A 19,492-nucleotide genomic window follows, 5' to 3' on the forward strand; every position below is an offset into this window, starting at 1 on the left:
CCGGAAACGCTTGAGGAGGCCATCGAAGCAGTCGCGCTGACTGATCTCACCTTCGTCCGTCATCTCGAACTCCTCGGTTAGCTTCTGCTTGACCGCCTCCAACACTTTCAACGACGTTCCGGCCAGGAGGATTCCAAGAGCTCGTGCTCCTCCAGGAACGATAACATGCGGAGACGCCACGGATTGAAGTTGGACTCGTCCAACATCGGCACCTGCACCGGAGCGGGTTTTGCGTCCGTCATGGCGCCCGACGATTCCGCGCACTTTTCCCGTTTGACCGAAAAACGCGACTTGGGCCCACAACCTAAAGAGGTTTCGGGGAGGCCGGAATAAAACACGCGGAAGAAAATTTAAAACGTGTATTCTCGTTGTTGTTTGGTTACAGACTGGTAGCGGAAGTGCAGCTGTCAAACAGCAGCAGCCCGCGTGTGCCCATTGGGCTTGAGCGTCGTAGGGGCGAACATAGTGTGGTGGTTGAAAACTTATCAGATTGTTCATTATATTTCTCAGAAACGGTTGTGAATTTTTTTTTTTTTTCAAATACGTACCGAATGTGTCTGAGTGAGATTATAAAATCATTTTTCATGTATTGTTCCAGTTCGTTTGATGCGACTAAAAAAAACAATATCAGTAAACATTTTAATCGAAACTTAGCATATATAATAGAGTGTAACAGAAATTACTTTTTGCGGACTTCAGGGGTTTGTTCCGGTGGGCATACTGAGCTCAAATCCCAAATATGAACTTGATTGGACGTAAAGGTGGATTTTCATGGATTTTTCGATGGCCGACATCGTAAGCGGCTTTCGATGCTCGTGGTCATATTTTGCCGAAAACTCATTTTTATCAATCAGGTTAAATCGCAAAATGGTTTGGATTGATATTTTATGGTAGTATAAGCGCAAACAAACACCTACCCACGAGCATCTTCAGACGACCGTGAGTATGCGACCATGCTTTGCTAAAATGTCCGTGCATTGAAACTCGATGCTCGTCCAGTGCCTTTTTGCTACCACAGCGGTACCCTAGACACAAACCTAAATAACGCTTTGAAACGCTTGGTACGGGATGAGAACGAAACTTGACGAAACAAATTCTATCTGTCAAACCAGACCTTGTCAAAAATCAAAACAGCTGATGTTGCATGGTGAAATGGAGTTAATCTTCTGGCCATTGTTTTGCAGGCGGAATCCGTCCACCGGTGGACGGATTGCTTGCCTAGGTTAGCAAGAGGAACTGATCCATCGGTGGCCGGATTTCTGGAAATTGTTTTGCAGGAGGAATCGGTCCACCGGTGGCCGGCTTGCCTGACCAAGTTGACAAGCGGAACCGGTCCGCTGGTGGTTGGAATTCGGGGCATTGTTTTGCCGGAGAAATTCGTCCACCGGTGGACGGATTTCAGGACTTTGTTTTGCAGGAGGAAGGGATTTCTGGGCATTGTTTTGCAGGAAGATTCCGTGCACCGATGGACGGATTGCTTGGCCAAGTTGACAAGAGTAACTGGTCACCGGTGGATGGATTTCGGGGCATTGTTTTGCCGGAGGAATCCGTCCACCTGTGGATTTTTTAATTTCTAAAATATAAAAAATATAATAAATGTCTTTAATTTCTTCAATTCCTTTAATTTTTCAATATTTATAATTTCCTAAATATCTTAAATTTCTTAAATTTCTTAAATTTTTTAAAGTTCTTAAATTTCTTAAATTTCTTCAATTTTTTTCAATTTTTTCAAATAATTGAAATTACTTCCTACCCACGTCCTGCATCATGCACACCTAAAAAACGTCAAACAAAAGAAAGACAAAAATCGCTGCTGCGCCACTAATTGTCTCCACTGCTGGCACTGAACCCGCAACCTTTGGAGTGTTAACATTCACACAAAAAAACATTAACATTAATTGAGTAAACATTGGCACAAAATCCGCTTTGTAAATGCCACCTCGATACCCTTCAAGAGGTTTCCCTGGGAAAGATATACTTTTTACCAAAATGTACACCAAATTTCCATACAAACATACAAAAAAGAACAAATCAAATCATAACAACAATGAAACATATCAAATTCTAAGTATTCCAAATGATTGCACATCTGCCAACAATATTTATAAGGGGTGTCACATAAATTACACCAACAATAACGATTCTTGCAAAACAACCTTCAATCACTATTTCAAACGCACTTTCATAAGTAAACAATCTAAACAACACAACACTTCTCCCAACACAAACTTTACAACGAAAATCAGCAGCCGCCGATTAAATAACAACACCCACCGAAGCTCGTTGAAAACTGACTGAAATGTCAAATTCGAAATAAATTCCTTCAGATGCAAACCGCCACGGCAACCAGCCTTTGGCTCGCCGCAGCGATCGAGGGGCGAACGATATTGAAACATTTCAGCGATCAGTTTGAACCGCCCAGGCGATGCGCCCATAGCACGCCAAGGCGGATGGAGGGCGGACGAAATTGAAAAATTTCAAATGGCAAATTTCAACCGCCCAGACGGCCCACTATGGGGTTTCAGGCGGCCATAAATCAAAAAACCGACATACTCTAATTATTTTTTTGGTATTTTTTTTCGAAAATAAACATTCTAACTAAGAAAAATCAATTGCAGACCTTCAAAGGCGAAAATGGTAAGAAAAAACATGTTTTTTTGACAAAAAAATGATTATTTTTCATAGTTGTACTGTGTAGCTGTTTATGTATTTTTTCCTGCATCATTATATATATTCAGAAAGGTAATTGATTCAACTTTTCAATAACATTTTTCAAAACACACTTTTACACGCTAAAAAAAAAAATAAAAATCAAAAAAGATGGATTATTATTCAAAATTTAGTTTTTTTCAACTTTGTTAATGGAGTACTTTTTTTGTGTGCATTTGTGCGATCTGAAAATTTTGCAGCCTAAAATTTGAACCATGTCCTAACTTGTCTCTAAATTTCAAAGTGCACTTATGTGCACTTTTTGAGTTATGCCATTTTGAATATTTTGATTCATGCAGGAAAATTAATGATTTTGCGTATACGCTTGGTTAAAAGCATATTATTTTACCTGCAGAGGAAGAAATAATGTACCTACTATGCATGTTTTGAAATTGATTTGATATTCATGACTTTGTTGGTACTTAGGTACGTTTATTAAAATTAGAAATTCATTCAAAGAGAGGTGGATTTTAACTCAAGAAGAAGGGGAGGGAGATTGAACGTAAATCAGAAACTTTAACATAGCATAAACCGCCATTCCGTGCATCAAATAGACAGAGCAAGAATATTAAAATTCACCACTTTAATGCATGTGGCCTCAAATATATGAAAAAATCGAAAATTAAACTTTTTTTGGAAAAATATCAAAATTCATTTGTTTTCATTATACTAAGTACAAACAACACAAAAAAGTCACAAAAAAGCAAAAAAATATTTTTGGCCGCTCGCTTATATGGAAATACCCCATGGTGCCGCCCTTGGTCCGCCAGGGCGGTTCTAGGGCGGACCACACGATCAGTAACGGCCGCCGATGCGTAACGTCCGCACTGAGTTAATGTGGGGATGCTCGTGCTCTCGATGTCGTTGCATAATCCATGAAAATCCAGCCTAACAGGAGCTGGCGCTTTGCATTTTAATTTTAAATGGGATTTAACCCGTAAAAAATATTTTCAAAAATCTCAATTTTGAGGCACTTTGGCCACTTAAGTGTTTATGACACATTCTCCGGCAATGTACACCTCAGGATGAAATTTTGAAAAGCGTGTATGAGCTATTTGGATATTTTTCCTCGATTCTAGACTACTTGAAGCTTCAAAAATCATGGTTTTCATTAATTGATCATTTGAATGTCATATTGTACAAGTTGGTTAGGTTATGCATCAATTCGTGATAAAATCATCGTTTTAAAACATTTTTCTAAAAGCTCCTGGTTTTCAGCGAAATAAAATCCAAAAAATATTCTTTTGATTGCATTTTGTAGGTTTTTAGTTGTACTAAACGGAAATGTCATGGGTTTGCAGTTTATCTTAAGTTAAGTATTTTTTCAAACTAGTGTAAGTTTACCATTTTATTGCGTTGCAACGTCACGAAAAAGGGACATTTGTTTATGTCAACAAAAAACTAAACATTCAATCATTTTTATATTTCGGATGCTCTTTGCACTTGGAAAGAGCTTCCAAATGCAATCTAGAGCGACTTAATTGGTTGTCTAGATCCAAAGTTACAACAGGTTTAAGTTTGCGTTGCAACGTCACGAAATTTTAAATCATATTGGTCACATGGCAAGAAAGGTCTATGCCTAGTTGGTTGTTGATTTGTTATATAATGTTTTCGAGCATATTTACAGAAGAATTGTACATGGGTCATTCACAAATTCCGTCATTTAAGTTTGATGCAACTCGAAAAAAAAGTATTTTATTAAACTTGTTGAACAAATCAAAATAGACTGATGTTCACAAGGGGGAAAAATTCTAAAACTTTCAAAAAAGTAATCACGTGGTTACTGGATGGCCCTTTATGATAAACTGATTTACGTGAGGGTTCATTCTAATACAACGCAATGATTTTTTTTATCCCACACCCTTATGTAAGACAAATTACAGTGAAATTCATTAAACAATAAAAATCACGTGATTCGATTTTTTTTTTCAAAAACTTTTGTCACTCTGTTGTTGGACGAACCATTATTTAAATAAGTTGTATGCAACGTTCTGTTGGTCACAATAAAAAATGTTATGTTGCGCAGTTAAACAGTTATATTATTTCCTCAAATTTAATTTAAAAAGCACAAAAGTCAACAAAATAAGTTACGTTGTTTGCAGATCACCCCTTAGGGGCCATGAACAAACGATATGGGCACTTTATTTATAAATTCAAAATAAGTCCTCCTGAAAACTTGAAGCTCCTCACCTCCCTTCTAAAACTTCCACGTGTTTTGTAAGTTGCCCAAAACCATTAAAATATTAAGGGAGCGTTCTTGCATTACGTAACAAAACATTTATATTTTTAGACCCCCTCCACCCCCTGGAAATACATTTCCGATACACTTTTTTTGTATAAATCCTCGAACCCTCCTCCCTCCCCCTTGATATTACGCCGTTACGTAATGCATGGACGTCCCGTTACATGGATAGAGGACGGGAAAGGGGGGGGGGTTTCCTTCGTGTTAATGAAATAATACAAAAAAAAATATTTTGAAAACCCTTTGGAAAACTTCGTAAATCGTACTGCAACTCTGAAAGCAGAATAGGGGAGGGGGGGGGGGGTCTAACATGGGCAGGCCAATCAATTCACATGTCCTTGTACTGTCTATTAATGTCTTATAATCAAATCTTAACCTACAGTTGTTCAGCCTAACAAAAACTATGATTTATTTTGAAACTATAATTTCGTGACGTTGCAACGCAACGAAAAACCCTGTTTTCAAAAACAGAGCGTTGCAACGTCACGAAATGTAAACGGTCTTCAAAAATCGAGGTTTAATTTTTTCTAAAAACTAATGATTGAATTCAATTTGTTGGCCAATCTTACACTAAAAATGAAAGAAGAACTCCAAATTTGCCGTTTAACAGAGCAGAGTTAATGGCGAAACCTGAATTGGGTCAGGATTGAGAAAAAGTCACGCGTTGCAACGTCACGCTACATATCCCCCTCTCAAAAATAGAATATTCGCTTAAAATAATGTTTCAACATTGTTTCTTATAGGAAATTTAAAGTACTTTCCGAATCTGTAATTACATATGTACCTTTCAATGTAATTTTTGAGTTACAGCCGAAATACTGAAAAAAGAAAAGTCAAAGCGTTGCAACGTCACGGCGGAATGTGTCTTATTTTTAAAATAACTGGCGTGTAGGCCAGATCCTTGCACATCTTTTAGTATATATAACATTTAAGTTTGGAGCACGCTGGAGCTCGGTACAGACCTTCAAAGTTTGGCATTTTTTCGAAAAATTGGCCCAGCAAAATCAAATGGCGTCGCAAGGTGCGACGCATATCTTTTTTGCCGGGACCGATTTTTCGAAAAAAAATACCAAACTTTGAAGGTCTGTACCGAGCTCCACTAAAAGCTCTACTAAAAGATGTGCAAGGAGCTGGCTTACACGCCAGTGATGTTGAAAATAAACGCTTTAGTGACCAAAGTGCCTCAAAAGTACAGATTTTTGAAAAAAAAAACTTTTTTACGGGTTAAATCCCATTCAAAATTCAAATGCAAAGCGCCAGCTCCTGTTACGTCTAATCAAGCTCATATTTGGGATTTGGACTCAATATAATGCTGAATAACCGCCAAAAGGTCATTTTTGTTACACTCTAATATATAAACTAATTTATTGCCGCTCAAAGCAAATCTTTCTCAAATGTAAAAACGGCATTTTGAGAAAAACTTGATCAAAGTGGCCAACCAGTTATGATTTCCATTAGAAATCCATGTAACACAAATGATACCGTCATCTGGGACGCATCGAGACAGCTGTTTAACAATGTTTTAGCCTAATATTCTGATATTTTTGAGTGGTTTCGGGTAGACCACATTCAGAGCAACAAAATGAGTACATCCATGTCTAAATTTGAAGCACTTAACAGCACTAAAACGTGCTGTTCCTAATCAGACTGTAGTCCCGATTCGTCCCAGATGACGGTACATCATGTATAATTATAGTATATTTGAACGCATATGGGAAATACTTGCTTCAAGTGGCAGTTTAATAGTTGTTTCAGTCTGTAACGCACGCTGTACAGCAGTTCCATATATGAAAGTTAAAGAAAAAAATAAAAGTGCTTCGATTTGGCTCAAAAATTTTCAGGGGGTTCCTTGGCCAAAATAATTAGACCCGTATTTTTTTGTTTGGCCATTAGGGTGGCCTACGCCGTCATTTTAGTCGATTTTCACAAAACCACTTTTTTTCAAAAAATCATAACTTCGCTCCATTTCAACCGATTTTTGAGCTGTCTAGAGCGCAAATGAAAGATGATAAGTTTGACTTCCAAGAAAAAATAATGTGGAGTTTCAAAAATCTAGCCTAACATTTACAAAAGAACACCCAGTTAGCAAAATCTAAAAGTAGAAATATGTATCCTCCCTGCAAAGGCTTATAAATTGATCTCAGTTGAAAGGTTCTCCAAATCTCTGAATTGCAAATGTAACATCCTGGAGCAGAACTGTTATATTCTAATAAAAACACAATTGTTATATTCTAATAAAAACACAATTGCAAAAGTCTTATGAAAACATCAAATGCCGTTTTGACGGTGTCTGGACCAAAGAGCCTATATCTGAAAATATAGTACTTTTGCAATTTTTTGAAACTCCACATTATTTTTTCTTGGAAGTCAAACTTATCATCTTTCATTTGTGCCGTAGACAGCTAAAATCGGTTGAAATGGAGCGAAGTTATGATTTTTTTGAAAATAGTGGTTTTTGCGAAAATCGACTGGCAATTTTTCAGACCATCTTAACACGGCGTAGTTCACCCTAAGGCGTCATCCATAAAGTGTGTCACGCTCTAGGGGGGGAGGGGGGTCTGAGTAAGTGTGACATTGCATGTTATAAGTATAAGAAAAGCGTGACAAAGGGGGGGGGGGGGTAAATTTTGGCAGATTTTCTCGTGACGTTCTTTATGGATGAAGCCTAATGGCCAAACAAAAAATAAAAAGGGTCTAATTATTTCGGCCAGGGAAACCCCAGAAAAATTTTGAGTCCGATCCGAACACTTTTGTTTTTTTTTCCATGCTTTTTTCGTGGGGAACTACTGTATATATGTATATTAGCCTGTCCCATTTTGAGGTCATGTCGAGGAATTTCAGGTGCTCACTTCTTAAATGATAGATTATGATGTTAGGAACAATGTTTTCTTAGACAAGAAAAAATAATAAAATACTTTCTCGCACCCCCTAGGCGATTTACTGAAAAAAGTCACTTTTTTTAACAAATTTTCTAAAATCGCATGGAATCAATACAAAAACTGTTTCGATCAGGTGTGTATTATCTTCAAACGATAGGTTTTTGTCCATAGATTAAGATGCACTATCAATATTGGACCAAAATTTAAGTTTTTGGACTCTCCCAGGCGGATTTGTGTCGAAAAAATCGCATTTTTTCGAAACTTTTTTCAGAAATGTTCATTTAATTTAAGGTAGCCTATTTTTCCCAGTAAAACCAATACATGCAGCTTGTAGGAAATTTCATGGCGAACATTTTTCTCTCTGAGAAAATGCAATTTTGACACTCAAGAGCCGAGATATTTGAGTATTAGTGAGGAAAAAAGTGCCAATTTTCAAAATTTCTCAGAATTCAGAAGCAAGGCCTACTAATTACACGATGTAGCAAGCATATGTCTCAAAGGTACGGGTATGCTTTTTTATAGTAATTTTGGCCGCTGAATCCGAATCTGAAATCAAATTTCGTGTAAATAGTGATGTTTTGGAGCTACACCCTTTTGGAATGTTATTTGCGTGTTTAAGAGGCAGTTTTTGTAAATATTGCACGGTTTGTTTTAGAGGTCGTATCGAGGTGCTCCGATTTGGATGAAACTATCAGCGTTTGTTTGTCTATACATGAGATGAACTCATGCCAAATATGAGCCCTCTACGGCAAAGGGAAGTGGGTAAAACGGGCATTGAAGTTTAAGGTCCAAAAAAAATAAAAAATCTTAAAATTGCTCGCATTTTAGTAAAACTTCATCAATTCCAACTTTCTTAGATGCATTCGAAAGGTCTTTTGAAGCACTTCAAAATGAACCATAGACATCCAGGATTGGTTTTAACTTTTTTCCATAGCTTTTGCAAATTACTGTTAAAAATTTTTTTTAAGCCTCAATATTTTTTTGCAACAGCCTCCAATACCCATACTCTTTTAGTTCAAAAGTTAGAGAATTTCATGGACTATAAGCCTACGGTAATAACTTTTTGGCCAATCGCAGTTTTTCTCATAGTTTTTCGATTTTTCTATAACAAACATTTTACAACGTTAGTTATTGTCCTGTAGGCATCCATAGCGGCACTTTTTAGTCTCACTTTTGTCATATCCGAAATCCTCGGAAAATTTAAACTTCAATGCCCGCTTTTTTTGACATGAGTTCATCTCATGTATAGACAAACAAACGCTGAAAGTTTCATCCAAATCGGAGCACCTCGATACGACCTCTAGAACAAACCGAGCAATATTTACAAAAACTGCCTCTTAAACACGCAAATAACATTCCAAAAGGGTGTAGCTCCAAAACATCACTATTTACACGAAATTTGATTTCAGATTCGGATTCAGCGGCCAAAATTACTATAAAAAAGCATACCCGTACCTTTGAGACATATGCTTGCTACATCGTGTAATTAGTAGGCCTTGCTTCTGAATTCTGAGAAATTTTGAAAATTGGCACTTTTTTCCTCACTAAAACTCAAATATCTCGGCTCTTGAGTGTCGAAATTGCATTTTCTCAGAGGGAAAAATGTTCGCCATGAAATTTCCTACAAGCTGCATGTATTGGTTTTACTGGGAAAAATAGGCTACCCTAAATTAAATGAACATTTCTGAAAAAAGTTTCGAAAAAATGCGATTTTTTCGACACAAATCCGCCTGGGAGAGTCCAAAAACTTAAATTTTGGTCCAATATTGATAGTGCATCTCAATCTATGGACAAAAACCTATCGTTTAAAGATAATACACACCTGATCGAAACAGTTTTTGTATTGATTCCAAGCGATTTTAGAAAATTTGTTAAAAAAAGTGACTTTTTTCAGTAAATCGCCTAGGGGGTGCGAGAAAGTATTTTATTATTTTTTCTTGTCTAAGAAAACATTGTTCCTAACATCATAATCTATCATTTAAGAAGTGAGCACCTGAAATTCCTCGACATGACCTCAAAATGGGACAGGCTAATGTATATATATATTTGAGACTAGCAACTTACCTGGGTCCAACGACAAGGACATTCCAGTATTCGCATACCATGCGAGGCATAGTAATACAGGTAAGATTTTCATTGTGGCCCGCTCACTAAAAAAAATATTTTGAAAGCAAACAATAATTACACCGACCTACATAATTTCTGCGCAGGCTCAACTCGAGGGAAAGCATGAATTTTGGGGTCTTCAGAAACACATGTACTTTGAAATTTTCAAACAAATTTAGACAGGACCGAATGGTTTTTCTCCAATGTTTGTATGGAGAATTAGTGCTGTTCGCTATTCCCACATATTGCATGCAATTTTTGCTTGTATGCAACAATGACGAATCGTCCCATACATGCTTTGGAGAAAAATCATTCGTGTGTGCAGTGTGCACGTATGGGAACACCAAATTTCATGCATCCCCTCGAGTGTAGTCTGCGCAGTAGGATGCCCAGAAAAAATGACCCCCTACTCCACAAGTGGAAAACGGGGTTTTCCACGAAACCGGTTAATAATAACTCATTTTCATGCAAAAATTACATATTTAAATCGCTACACTAAAACCCCCGATTACGCTCAGGCGTTACGCTTTTTGTTAGGTTGATTTCTCGAAAACAGTGTAATGTTTCTACAATCTTTTAAAATCAATTTGTAGATCTGCACAAGACGTATAAATTGCTTTAAAAAGATTGCAAAAATGTTGCGTCGTTTCAGAGAAATCGACGAAATACAAAGCGTAACGCCTGAGCGTAATCGGGGGTTTTAGTGTACTATCTTTTCAAGGTTCGAGTTTTACAGCTTTGGCGAGTTTGACAAAGTTTTAGAACATTATATGTCCAATAAAAAGCTCAGTTTTGAGAATATTTGGATGAATTTGTTTATTTGTTTATTTGAATGATCCGACAACTTGTGGTATTAATGATAAAACTTAACTTAATTAAAGACAAATGCTAACAATACGAAACACAAAAATAGATTAAAGCTGATGGGAGTACCATAGTCGGGCTCGTTGTTGAAACTGCGGGGTGGAGATGTTGGGATCGTACAGGTGAGAAAATACGTTGAATCGGCTACACATGAAACGAATTGGTTCGTGCTGTCCATAGTTGGTGTTGCGGTGAGCAAGTTGTAGATATTGGCGTTGATGAAGTGGTCGAGCAGGTGTGTAGATTTGAATTTGCGCGGAATCCAAGGAGTGTCAACTTCACCGGCCAGTACTTCGCTCGAGAGTCTCTAGCAAGACACGACAACGTTCCTCGTACGTGTTTCAACCAGCAGGATTCCTTGCACGGCGAAGGATTATGGATGCTGATCACGCTGCTGATCATATTTTCCCTTAGTTTAGATTTGTAAATATCTAGTTCTAGTCCTAATTCTAACCTAACTCTAAGAGTGAATGTTATCCCTAACCCTATTTATAATTTACGCTACAGTACGGTAGAAGAAAATACTCACTGCGAGAGAGAACTGACCAGCGGTCAGCCAGACCGTGGAGAAGAAGAATTGGAGAGCAATAAATAGTACCCCAAGAGCGTTCGTGTTGTGAAGAGCTGCGCGCGTATTCTTTTGTTTCCCCCAAGTGAAGTTCTTTTGCGCGATCCGAAATAGTGCCAAGTCCATCCTAAACCGCAATTAGTGGTCTAATTGGGCAAGTTTTGTGGTGATCTACCAGCCTTTGGTGAGAAAGGTGGTGATCAGTGTGAGTGCCAGGTGGTGACGTCTGCCGGAGGTGAGCTATCCAGGTACCCGCGGCGTCGCGGGAAGAAACACCTCAGGTCGCCGGTATTCGGTGCTGAAAGGTGCCAACATTTGGTCCTTCGAACCGGATCTGAGGATCCCCCCAACCTGGAGACCACAAAAGGTAGGGCATTCAACTATCCCTTTGTGCATGAGCCAATGCGATGACTACCGTCGAGACTGCGCGCCAACTTAAGTTTGGAAGGCAGCAGGTCTAACGACGAGGAAAGTGGCACCGATTAGCCCCCCAAATTGAACCCAAAGTTTTGAAAGTGCGTTTCCAAACCGTGCACTACTCCAAAGTTACGAACAAGTTCGTACCGTGTAGAATCGACACCGCAAAGCGCACAGCGAACACAGCTGCCGGACTCCGTGTAGAAGGCACACGGAGAAAGACAAAGATCGTTTCGATTCATTGATCGATTGATCTCAGAGCGAGCACGTACAGTGTGCCGCGCGAAAGTGGGAACGGTTGAACTGTGGGAAAAGTTTAAGAAGTTTTTGTCACTTTTTATAAGTGAACCGCAATCGTACCCGATAGTCATACGATTGCATGGTGGCGTTCTAGCGGACTCGCGTTACGTCGTTTGCGGTCGCGTAGACGCACCACGTGGTGTTGTCCCATCTGATACGCGTGGAAGTGACTTCGCGCGCGTGTCACGTTTTCGGTCGTTTTTGTGTGTGATTCGAGTGGTGAGTGATGGCTAGCGAGGCAGAGCGGAAGTTGGAGCGTGATCTTCTCGTCCGGAACCGGCTGTTGGCTAAACGCGATGTGGTGAAAGGGTTCGTGGAGGACTACAACCACAGTCGGGACAGCACAGAATCGCCGTCCACCTGGACAACCTCAACCGGATCACCGAGGAGTTCGACGCAATTCAGTCGAGGATCGAGCTGGCGGACAGCCTAGATTGCTTGGACTCGCATCTGAAGTTGCGACGCGAGTTCTTTGACAACTTCTGTATGCTGAAAGGATCCCTGCTCGCGAAGTCCAGCCAGAAGCACCAGTCACACGTACCTCCCTCCCACCAGAAGCAACCTATCCAAGGAACCGTTCCAGCCCAACCAAGAATCCCGCAAGTAGAAGAAGCTGCCAAGTTCATGGTGGCCGGCACGTCCCAGAATTCTGCAGCACGCGCAGCTACTCCCAAGGCCGAACCGAACGCTCCAGAAGTTGATGTTAGCCGAAGAAGACATTCACCGTCCCGATGTTCAGCATGCGCAAAGCAGTCCGTCGACCAATCTGCCCAAGAGTTGGCTCACGCACGGAGCGTGTATTGCGATCCCATCCTCCCAGATCGGCATGTACAGGAAATACGTTCCTGTAGTCAGAAATCCCGTCCGCCCGAAGAAGAAGCTTTTGATCGAGAAGCACCCGGTCCTATCGTCAGGTCGAACACCTCCAACAAATCAATCCCGTCCACGTCAGCGCACGTGGGGACATCCGGATCAGCGCATCCAACGGAACCCAGGTCGTCCGTCCAAACGGAGGCAATTCCGGTCCAAGGGGAAAAGGTTCAACCACCCATTGGCGACCTGTACGAGAAGGAGAACCACTCCGAAGAAGTCTACACCCCTCCCACGCTGCACCCGGTGAAGGTGGCACACCCAGCTGCCGCAAAGTCCTGGAACGGTCCAGTCGTTCAACTCGAAGAAGCAGATCCCACAATCGAACCCGAACGCACCTCCAATCCCGGATATCCAACTACTCCGAAGGTGGCGCACGCTACCTGTCGCAAAGAAGTTACAAATCCAGCCGAAGACGAAGAAGAAGTCCGCCACGTCACACCAAGAGACGGTGGCAAGCCGGAAAGTGCACCCGCAAATTCCGAAGTTTCCGCTGAGAAGCTCCTCAGGGAACACGATGGAGCCGCGACGAGCAAGCCTGCGCGTCGAAAGGTCAAACCATCCGATGGTGTACCGCATAGTACGAACAACGCCCATGACGCTAGAAGCAGTCAAGCTGGTAACTATCTGTCGATTGGTTACGGATTACCGCTCGAGATCGGAAGGATCGACAACATTCCTGCTCGTGTGTCGTCAACGGACGATACAAGCCCTGCCGTCAGTCAACCACCGAACCCACACGCAAAACGGACATTAGGTATAAATTCCTAATTTTTAGTATTTTTTGAACTTATGTTCTAGCTTGTCAAATTATACCTAAAAATTAGTATTTTTTTCTTCCTAAAATTTAGGATTTTTTTAGAACACTGAAGTATTTCTTAAAAATTCCTAAATTTTAGTATTATTTTAGTTCAAAATTGCGATTCACGTTTTGACAAGTCAAAACAAAATAATTTCGTGGCTGTGAGTTGGTGTTCCGCAGTGCTGCTGAAAACTTAGGAACTTTGGCAAGGTAAGTTTTGTGCAGGAAGAAAAGTGGTTCTCCGGTTCTGCACGGAGAACGGAACCCGGAGCATCCTTATTAAAGGAAGTGTGGCTCGCGTGCTTGTGGAAGAGGAGGAGGAGGAGGACGGAACCTTCAACTCCCGGCGGAATTAAAAAAGCCGCCTCTTCCCTCTCGTGCTCCGGAGGACGGATCTCGGGACGGATATTTGCGGAAGAGCTGGAAAGGGGAAGTATAAACGGACCCCAACCGTGGGGATTGTGCGACCGTGGCGATTGTGTGAATGAAAAATTGTATCGAGTTTGAGTTTAACGAACCAATTTTTATCATTTTGTGATTTGATTGGACGTTGCGGGTGTGGGTATGTATGCGTTTGTGAAAGTGTGTGTGTGTGTGTGTGTGTGTGTGTGTGTGTGTGTGTGTGTGTGTGGAGAGGGAGAGAAAAAGTGGGAGAGAAGAGGGAGTGAAAGAGAGCGAAAATGAGAAAGGGAGAGAGAAAGTAGAAAAGGGAGAGAAAGGGGGAGTTTGTGAGAGAAGGCTGGAAGGGAAGAGCGAAAGAAAATGTGGGAGAGAGATAGGGTGAGGGTAGAGGAAGAGAGAGAGAGAAAGTAGAAAAGGGAGAGAAAGGGGGAGTTTGTGAGAGAAGGCTGGAAGGGAAGAGCGAAAGAAAATGTGGGAGAGAGATAGGGTGAGGGTAGAGGAAGAGAGAGATAGAAAGTAAGAGAGAGAGAAAGTGGGAGTGAGAGGGGCAAAGATGAAGAAAGAGAGAGATAAGAGATAAAGTTGGAGAGAGAGTAGGAGATGGAGAGAAAGTAGGAGAGGGAGAGATAGTAGGAGAGGGAGAGAGATAGTAGGAGAGGTAGAGAGAAAGATGGAAAGAGAGAGGTGAGAAAATATGGGAGAGAAAAAAAGGGAGAGAGGGTAGGAGAGAAAGAGAAAAAGTTGAAATGAGAGGAAGGAAAGAAAGAAGTAGCAGGCAACAAGAAGAGCGAGAAAATAGAAAGAGAGGGGAGAGAGAAAATTTTAAAAATCTCTTATTCCAAACATTATAAAACTTCAAAAAATCTTATATTCTACAATTCCAAATATTTAAAGATTAAAATGTTGAAGTTGTAAAAATATTAAAATATTAAAATGAAAAAAGATACTTAAAATAAATAAATATTGAACTATTAAAGAACTAACATATTATATAATATTATACAAAATTATAATGTTAAAATATTCAAATCATTAAATATTTATTTTGGGTAAGTACATTTATGAAAAAGTTGTTTTATGTAAATAAAAATGTAATGCCAAATTGTGACCCTACCTTCTTTAACAATAACTCTTTTACTTTTCTTGAAAAAGTTTCCCTCATTAGAGCGCCATCTCTTGGTGGGAGGTAGGGAGATTACTGAAAAGCTTCGCGTGAGATCTCTACTATACGTTCCACGAGATCTCATTTAACTGTCGAGTGACCTACCAAATTTGCCTAAAGAAATAAAGAAATACGATTTAAAAGGAAACGGGAGCGGGACTCGACCTTTATAAAAGAGCCCGAAAAAACTCCTCACAAAGGCCCCGTTTTCCCTGATGCCAGAATGAGATGGAACTAGCCTCCAATTTGCTCCATTTCTGTGTGAGAGCGATCTTGTCGAGGCCTTTAGATCCTCGCGGGACTTTTTCTATCTTTTCACGTGAAGACCGTCAACCAGTAAAGTTGCTAGACCGACCTCTGTGGCACTAAGTTAGTTTATAGTGTCATTAGCCAAGGATTGACTAGGGCAAACCCGGTAGAAAAGCCTACCGAAGCTTAAAACCTGTTACAAAACCGTAAGATTGTGAATTCCTGGTGTAAATGTTAAGAAAACTTAGAATGTTTGCTCTTTAGGCCCATTAGTTAATCTCCGGCATCTCCTCTGACCTTCGCGGGTGTGTTCTTTGCGACTTTCCGAAGGTAAGAAGCCCTGGCGGCATCAATTGTGAAGATTTTGCGACTAAAACGTGTGAATTAACGTTGGACAGGTGAATTTGCCCACCTCCCAGCGTGGGTGCGAGTTGGGGCACGACCGATTGCCAGCTGAACATCACGATTGGCCCGTTCGCGGACGAGCATTGCCGGTGAGGCACGCGGATTGGCCTCGTGGAGGAGATTTGGCCCATTTGAGCACCGCAACGCAACCTAGGACGCTCAAATTGTAGGCCCGGTCGGCCATCTTGCGAATATTGTTGTCCAATTGTCGTTTGGAGGCAACAAAACCATCGAAACACGTGCTCGCCATCGTACAAAAGTGTGAACACGCGGTGATTTCGAGTGCTTGACGACCACTGACTGCGAGCGACCAGCCGATACGCTCATTTTCCGGCTTTGCAACCCCCTTCCGGTCGCTCAGTGGAAATTAGGAAACTTTTCACGTGAAATTCTACTCCTCAAACGTCTGAGGACTGCGGGTGGACTACCCGTCGGGAGTAACCGGTGCTGTCGCAGCGGAGACCAGGAGCTGGGTCGCGCGCGGAAACGTCGCACGCTCGAGGAAGCGTACTGCCATCTGGTAGTTAAAATCGGAAACCGGTTTGCGCAGCGCGTGCACACGCGCGTGCCTACCTGTGCCATACCTGGCGCGGGGCATCGCGATCGAGATTGCCGTTGGAGATTGCCGTCGGAGTGTTCCGGTCCCTTCGCCCAAGGATTAAGGTCAGATCTGAAAAGTTATTTTTTTTACCCTGAGCTCAAACAAACTTGTTAGTTGGTAAGATTAGGCGTGACGTCACAACCCATATTGTTAAGCTAAAACGCAATATAAGCCTAAATGCTGGTCCGTCAAACCATCCAGCGTGTTTGGTAACTGAATTGGGTGGCCGATTTGCGTGGACAACGTGGGTTAAGCGGGTCAAATACATGAATTATCGCACACAAATTTGAGTTTAGTTTCTGATTATTTCTGGTATTATTACGTTAACATCTAGTGCAAATTAATTGGTCCCTCGGGAGGTATCTGTGTTCTGGTGTTTGAGCCTCTATTAACCCGCCCTTAGAGTCTTTGCCGGGTCTCTAAAAACAGCTTCAGCAGTCTCTCGATCCCCGGGAGTGGCGCGACACCTTCGGTGTCAAAACTGTTGATAGTCGAGGAACAAAACAATCCGTTACATTTTGGCGCCCAACGTGGGGCCGAGCAATAGTGGCAATAGTTCTACTATGTCTCAAAGTTGGGTTTAGTTTGGGTACTCAGTTAGAAGTTTGTTGGGTTTTCTGAACTATTATTGAGCATAGTTTATTTCAAGACAATCATATTCCATCATTTCGTTTGCAATATACCAAATACAATTCAAATATTTTGTTCCACCACCGTAATAGACCTAAATTTGATTCGCAGTCACCCTATTTCGGTTTGATTACTATTAATTTGAGATTTCGTTGGATTTTGTTTTAATATATTTTCGATCATTGTTGAGGAGTTATTTCAAAAGTGTTAGTTGGAATCAAAACAATGGATCACGTTTACATAAGTGACCCATGCAGCCTCAAAGAGGATGAAATGGAGTATGAATTTTGCCTTCGTGCCACACCTGTTCGTGGTGGATTACGCGAGCGCCAGCAGAATTTGCGTGCATTGCTGCAAAAACCCGAGGATCCGGTAGAAGTACATTTTTCGACGTATTCGCTAGCGGAGGACTTGGTGAAGATCCCGAGACAGCTGAAGGAAATGGAGCGTTGTCTGGATGCTAATCTTGATGATGATTGCTACTCTCGACTGGTTCACTATCACAAGCGACTTCGACGATACTCGCCGGGAACGGAAGAACATCGGCAGCAGCGGAAGGCGTTGTTGGACAGCATCGAGCGACTCTCAAGAAGGTACTACAACATTGATTTAGCCCATGTCTGCCGACAGGTTCCCCTGATGCGAATCCATACGGTGCATTCGAATTTGGCCACCGCGACTCCGGGACAGTTGGCCCAGGAGTTAGTGGATCTGACGACGGATTTCGAGGAAGGAGCAGTTGGCGGAATTCTTGAAGATCGTCTTCCGCGCGCGTCGTTCGTGTCGTCCACAACGACTCAAAGGACGCTGCAGCCTTCGCTTAATCCGTATACTGGGACCAAACCGAAAGCATCTCGTGATCTGTTGGCTGCCCCAGTACCGGCCCCTAGAGGTCAATCGAGCTATAACCAATGGCTGTCCGGATTCTCCCCAGCGGCAACAAGGCAGTCCGAGTTGGGAAGACCGATGTCGAATCCACAGCGATGGGAGCAATCGGCCGCCGCTGGCGTGGACAACTCGACGCTTGCCATATCGGAGGATCCAAGGCGAAATGCGCCACCCTCGGTGGCTTTGCGCGAACCTTGTTTGAACCGACCTCTGGGAGTGCGCATCCACTCCCGCCGCAGCAGCAGCCTCAACCAGGGAACATGGGCCGTTCAGCAGCTACATCGTCTCCAACGCCGACGATTCAGAATGAACCTGCCGATGAAAGGGATATGAATGAGTTCATTCATGCTTCCGACGTTCAAAATTACATTCGCGCGTGTCTAGAACATATGATGAGGCAGCAAGCCAACGGCGCATCGGTCCTTCCAGAAGCCGTAGATGATTTGGCCGAACAAGTGGCCAAGGTTGATTTGCGTCGGGATTCGGAGATGTTACGGATTTCGCAGGATCAACCTCCAGCGAGGCGTGTACCCTCTCCTCCTTTCCAGTTATCCGCTCGAGAAACTTCAGGGAAGTCTGAAATGAGAAGCATGTCACGTGGAGAAGGATTATTTGAACTGCCAGAGGAAAGCCAAGTTCATGGAGAGTCACGGCGCCGTCAGGAGTCTAATCCCGCCCCAGGACCGTCTTGGGATGTGAACCGAAGGTTTCCGGATGTCCAAACGCTGCAAGGTGAGAGATATCGACGACTACCGCACCAGCAGTGCAACATAATTGAAAAATGGCCGAAATTCACCGGCGGTACGAATTCTGTTCCCGTGGTGGATTTTTGCGCCAGATCAATATTATGTGCGAGTCCTACCACATCAGTAAACAAGATCTACGAATGCACGCCCATTTGTTGTTCCGCGAGGGTGCGGCGGTGTGGTATACCACCTACCATGACAGATTCGACAGTTGGGAGACTTTGAAACATACCTCCGGTTGCGCTACGACAATCCAAACCGGGATCTCATTACTCGTGACCTGTTGGACAAACGTAAACAACGTCCCAATGAACCGTTCGGTGAATATCTCGAAGAGATTGAGAGATTAGCGCAACGCCTCACTCGTAAAATGTCTCATGCGGAGTTGTACTACCTGGTCACCAAAAACATGAAGATGAGTTACAAGCGCAGTCTGGTGTTGGCCACCATTCAGTCGCTTGATCACCTGTCCCAGCTGTGTTACAAGCTCGATGCGCTCGACGGCCTCGGAGGTCTACAAAAGCTTCCGTTCACCAAGTGGACATGGACGAACGAGCTGCAGAGATTGATGAGGAGTTGTTGAATGCCGATGTGTGCGCGGTTCATGGTCGTTTCAAGAAGCTTGCGGACTCTACAGGTGAGAACAGGAAGC

At 42.1% G+C, this 19,492-nt stretch overlaps 1 protein-coding gene and 1 long non-coding RNA gene across 2 annotated transcripts in view; one reads left to right on the forward strand and one right to left on the reverse strand.

Annotated features, from left to right (window-relative positions):
- The window catches only part of LOC6043753 (cartilage oligomeric matrix protein), a 91,990-nt gene that overhangs the window by 31,141 nt on the left and 41,357 nt on the right, over window positions 1–19,492 (reverse strand). The window contains exons 2-3 of the mRNA XM_038254476.1: window positions 9,895–9,980; window positions 549–612 (exon numbers count right to left, since the gene is read on the reverse strand). Coding sequence (XP_038110404.1) covers window positions 549–612; window positions 9,895–9,967 — 137 coding nt within the window. The 5' untranslated portion in view covers window positions 9,968–9,980. The remainder of the gene's footprint in view (window positions 1–548; window positions 613–9,894; window positions 9,981–19,492) is intronic.
- LOC119767067 lies at window positions 15,710–16,488 on the forward strand. Its single transcript, XR_005277310.1, has 3 exons — window positions 15,710–15,776; window positions 15,835–15,900; window positions 15,969–16,488. It is a non-coding gene; the product is annotated as an uncharacterized LOC119767067 (long non-coding RNA).

The sequence above is a fragment of the Culex quinquefasciatus genome, chromosome 2, assembly GCF_015732765.1.
Source record: "Culex quinquefasciatus strain JHB chromosome 2, VPISU_Cqui_1.0_pri_paternal, whole genome shotgun sequence".
Taxonomy (NCBI): Eukaryota; Metazoa; Arthropoda; class Insecta; order Diptera; family Culicidae; genus Culex; species Culex quinquefasciatus.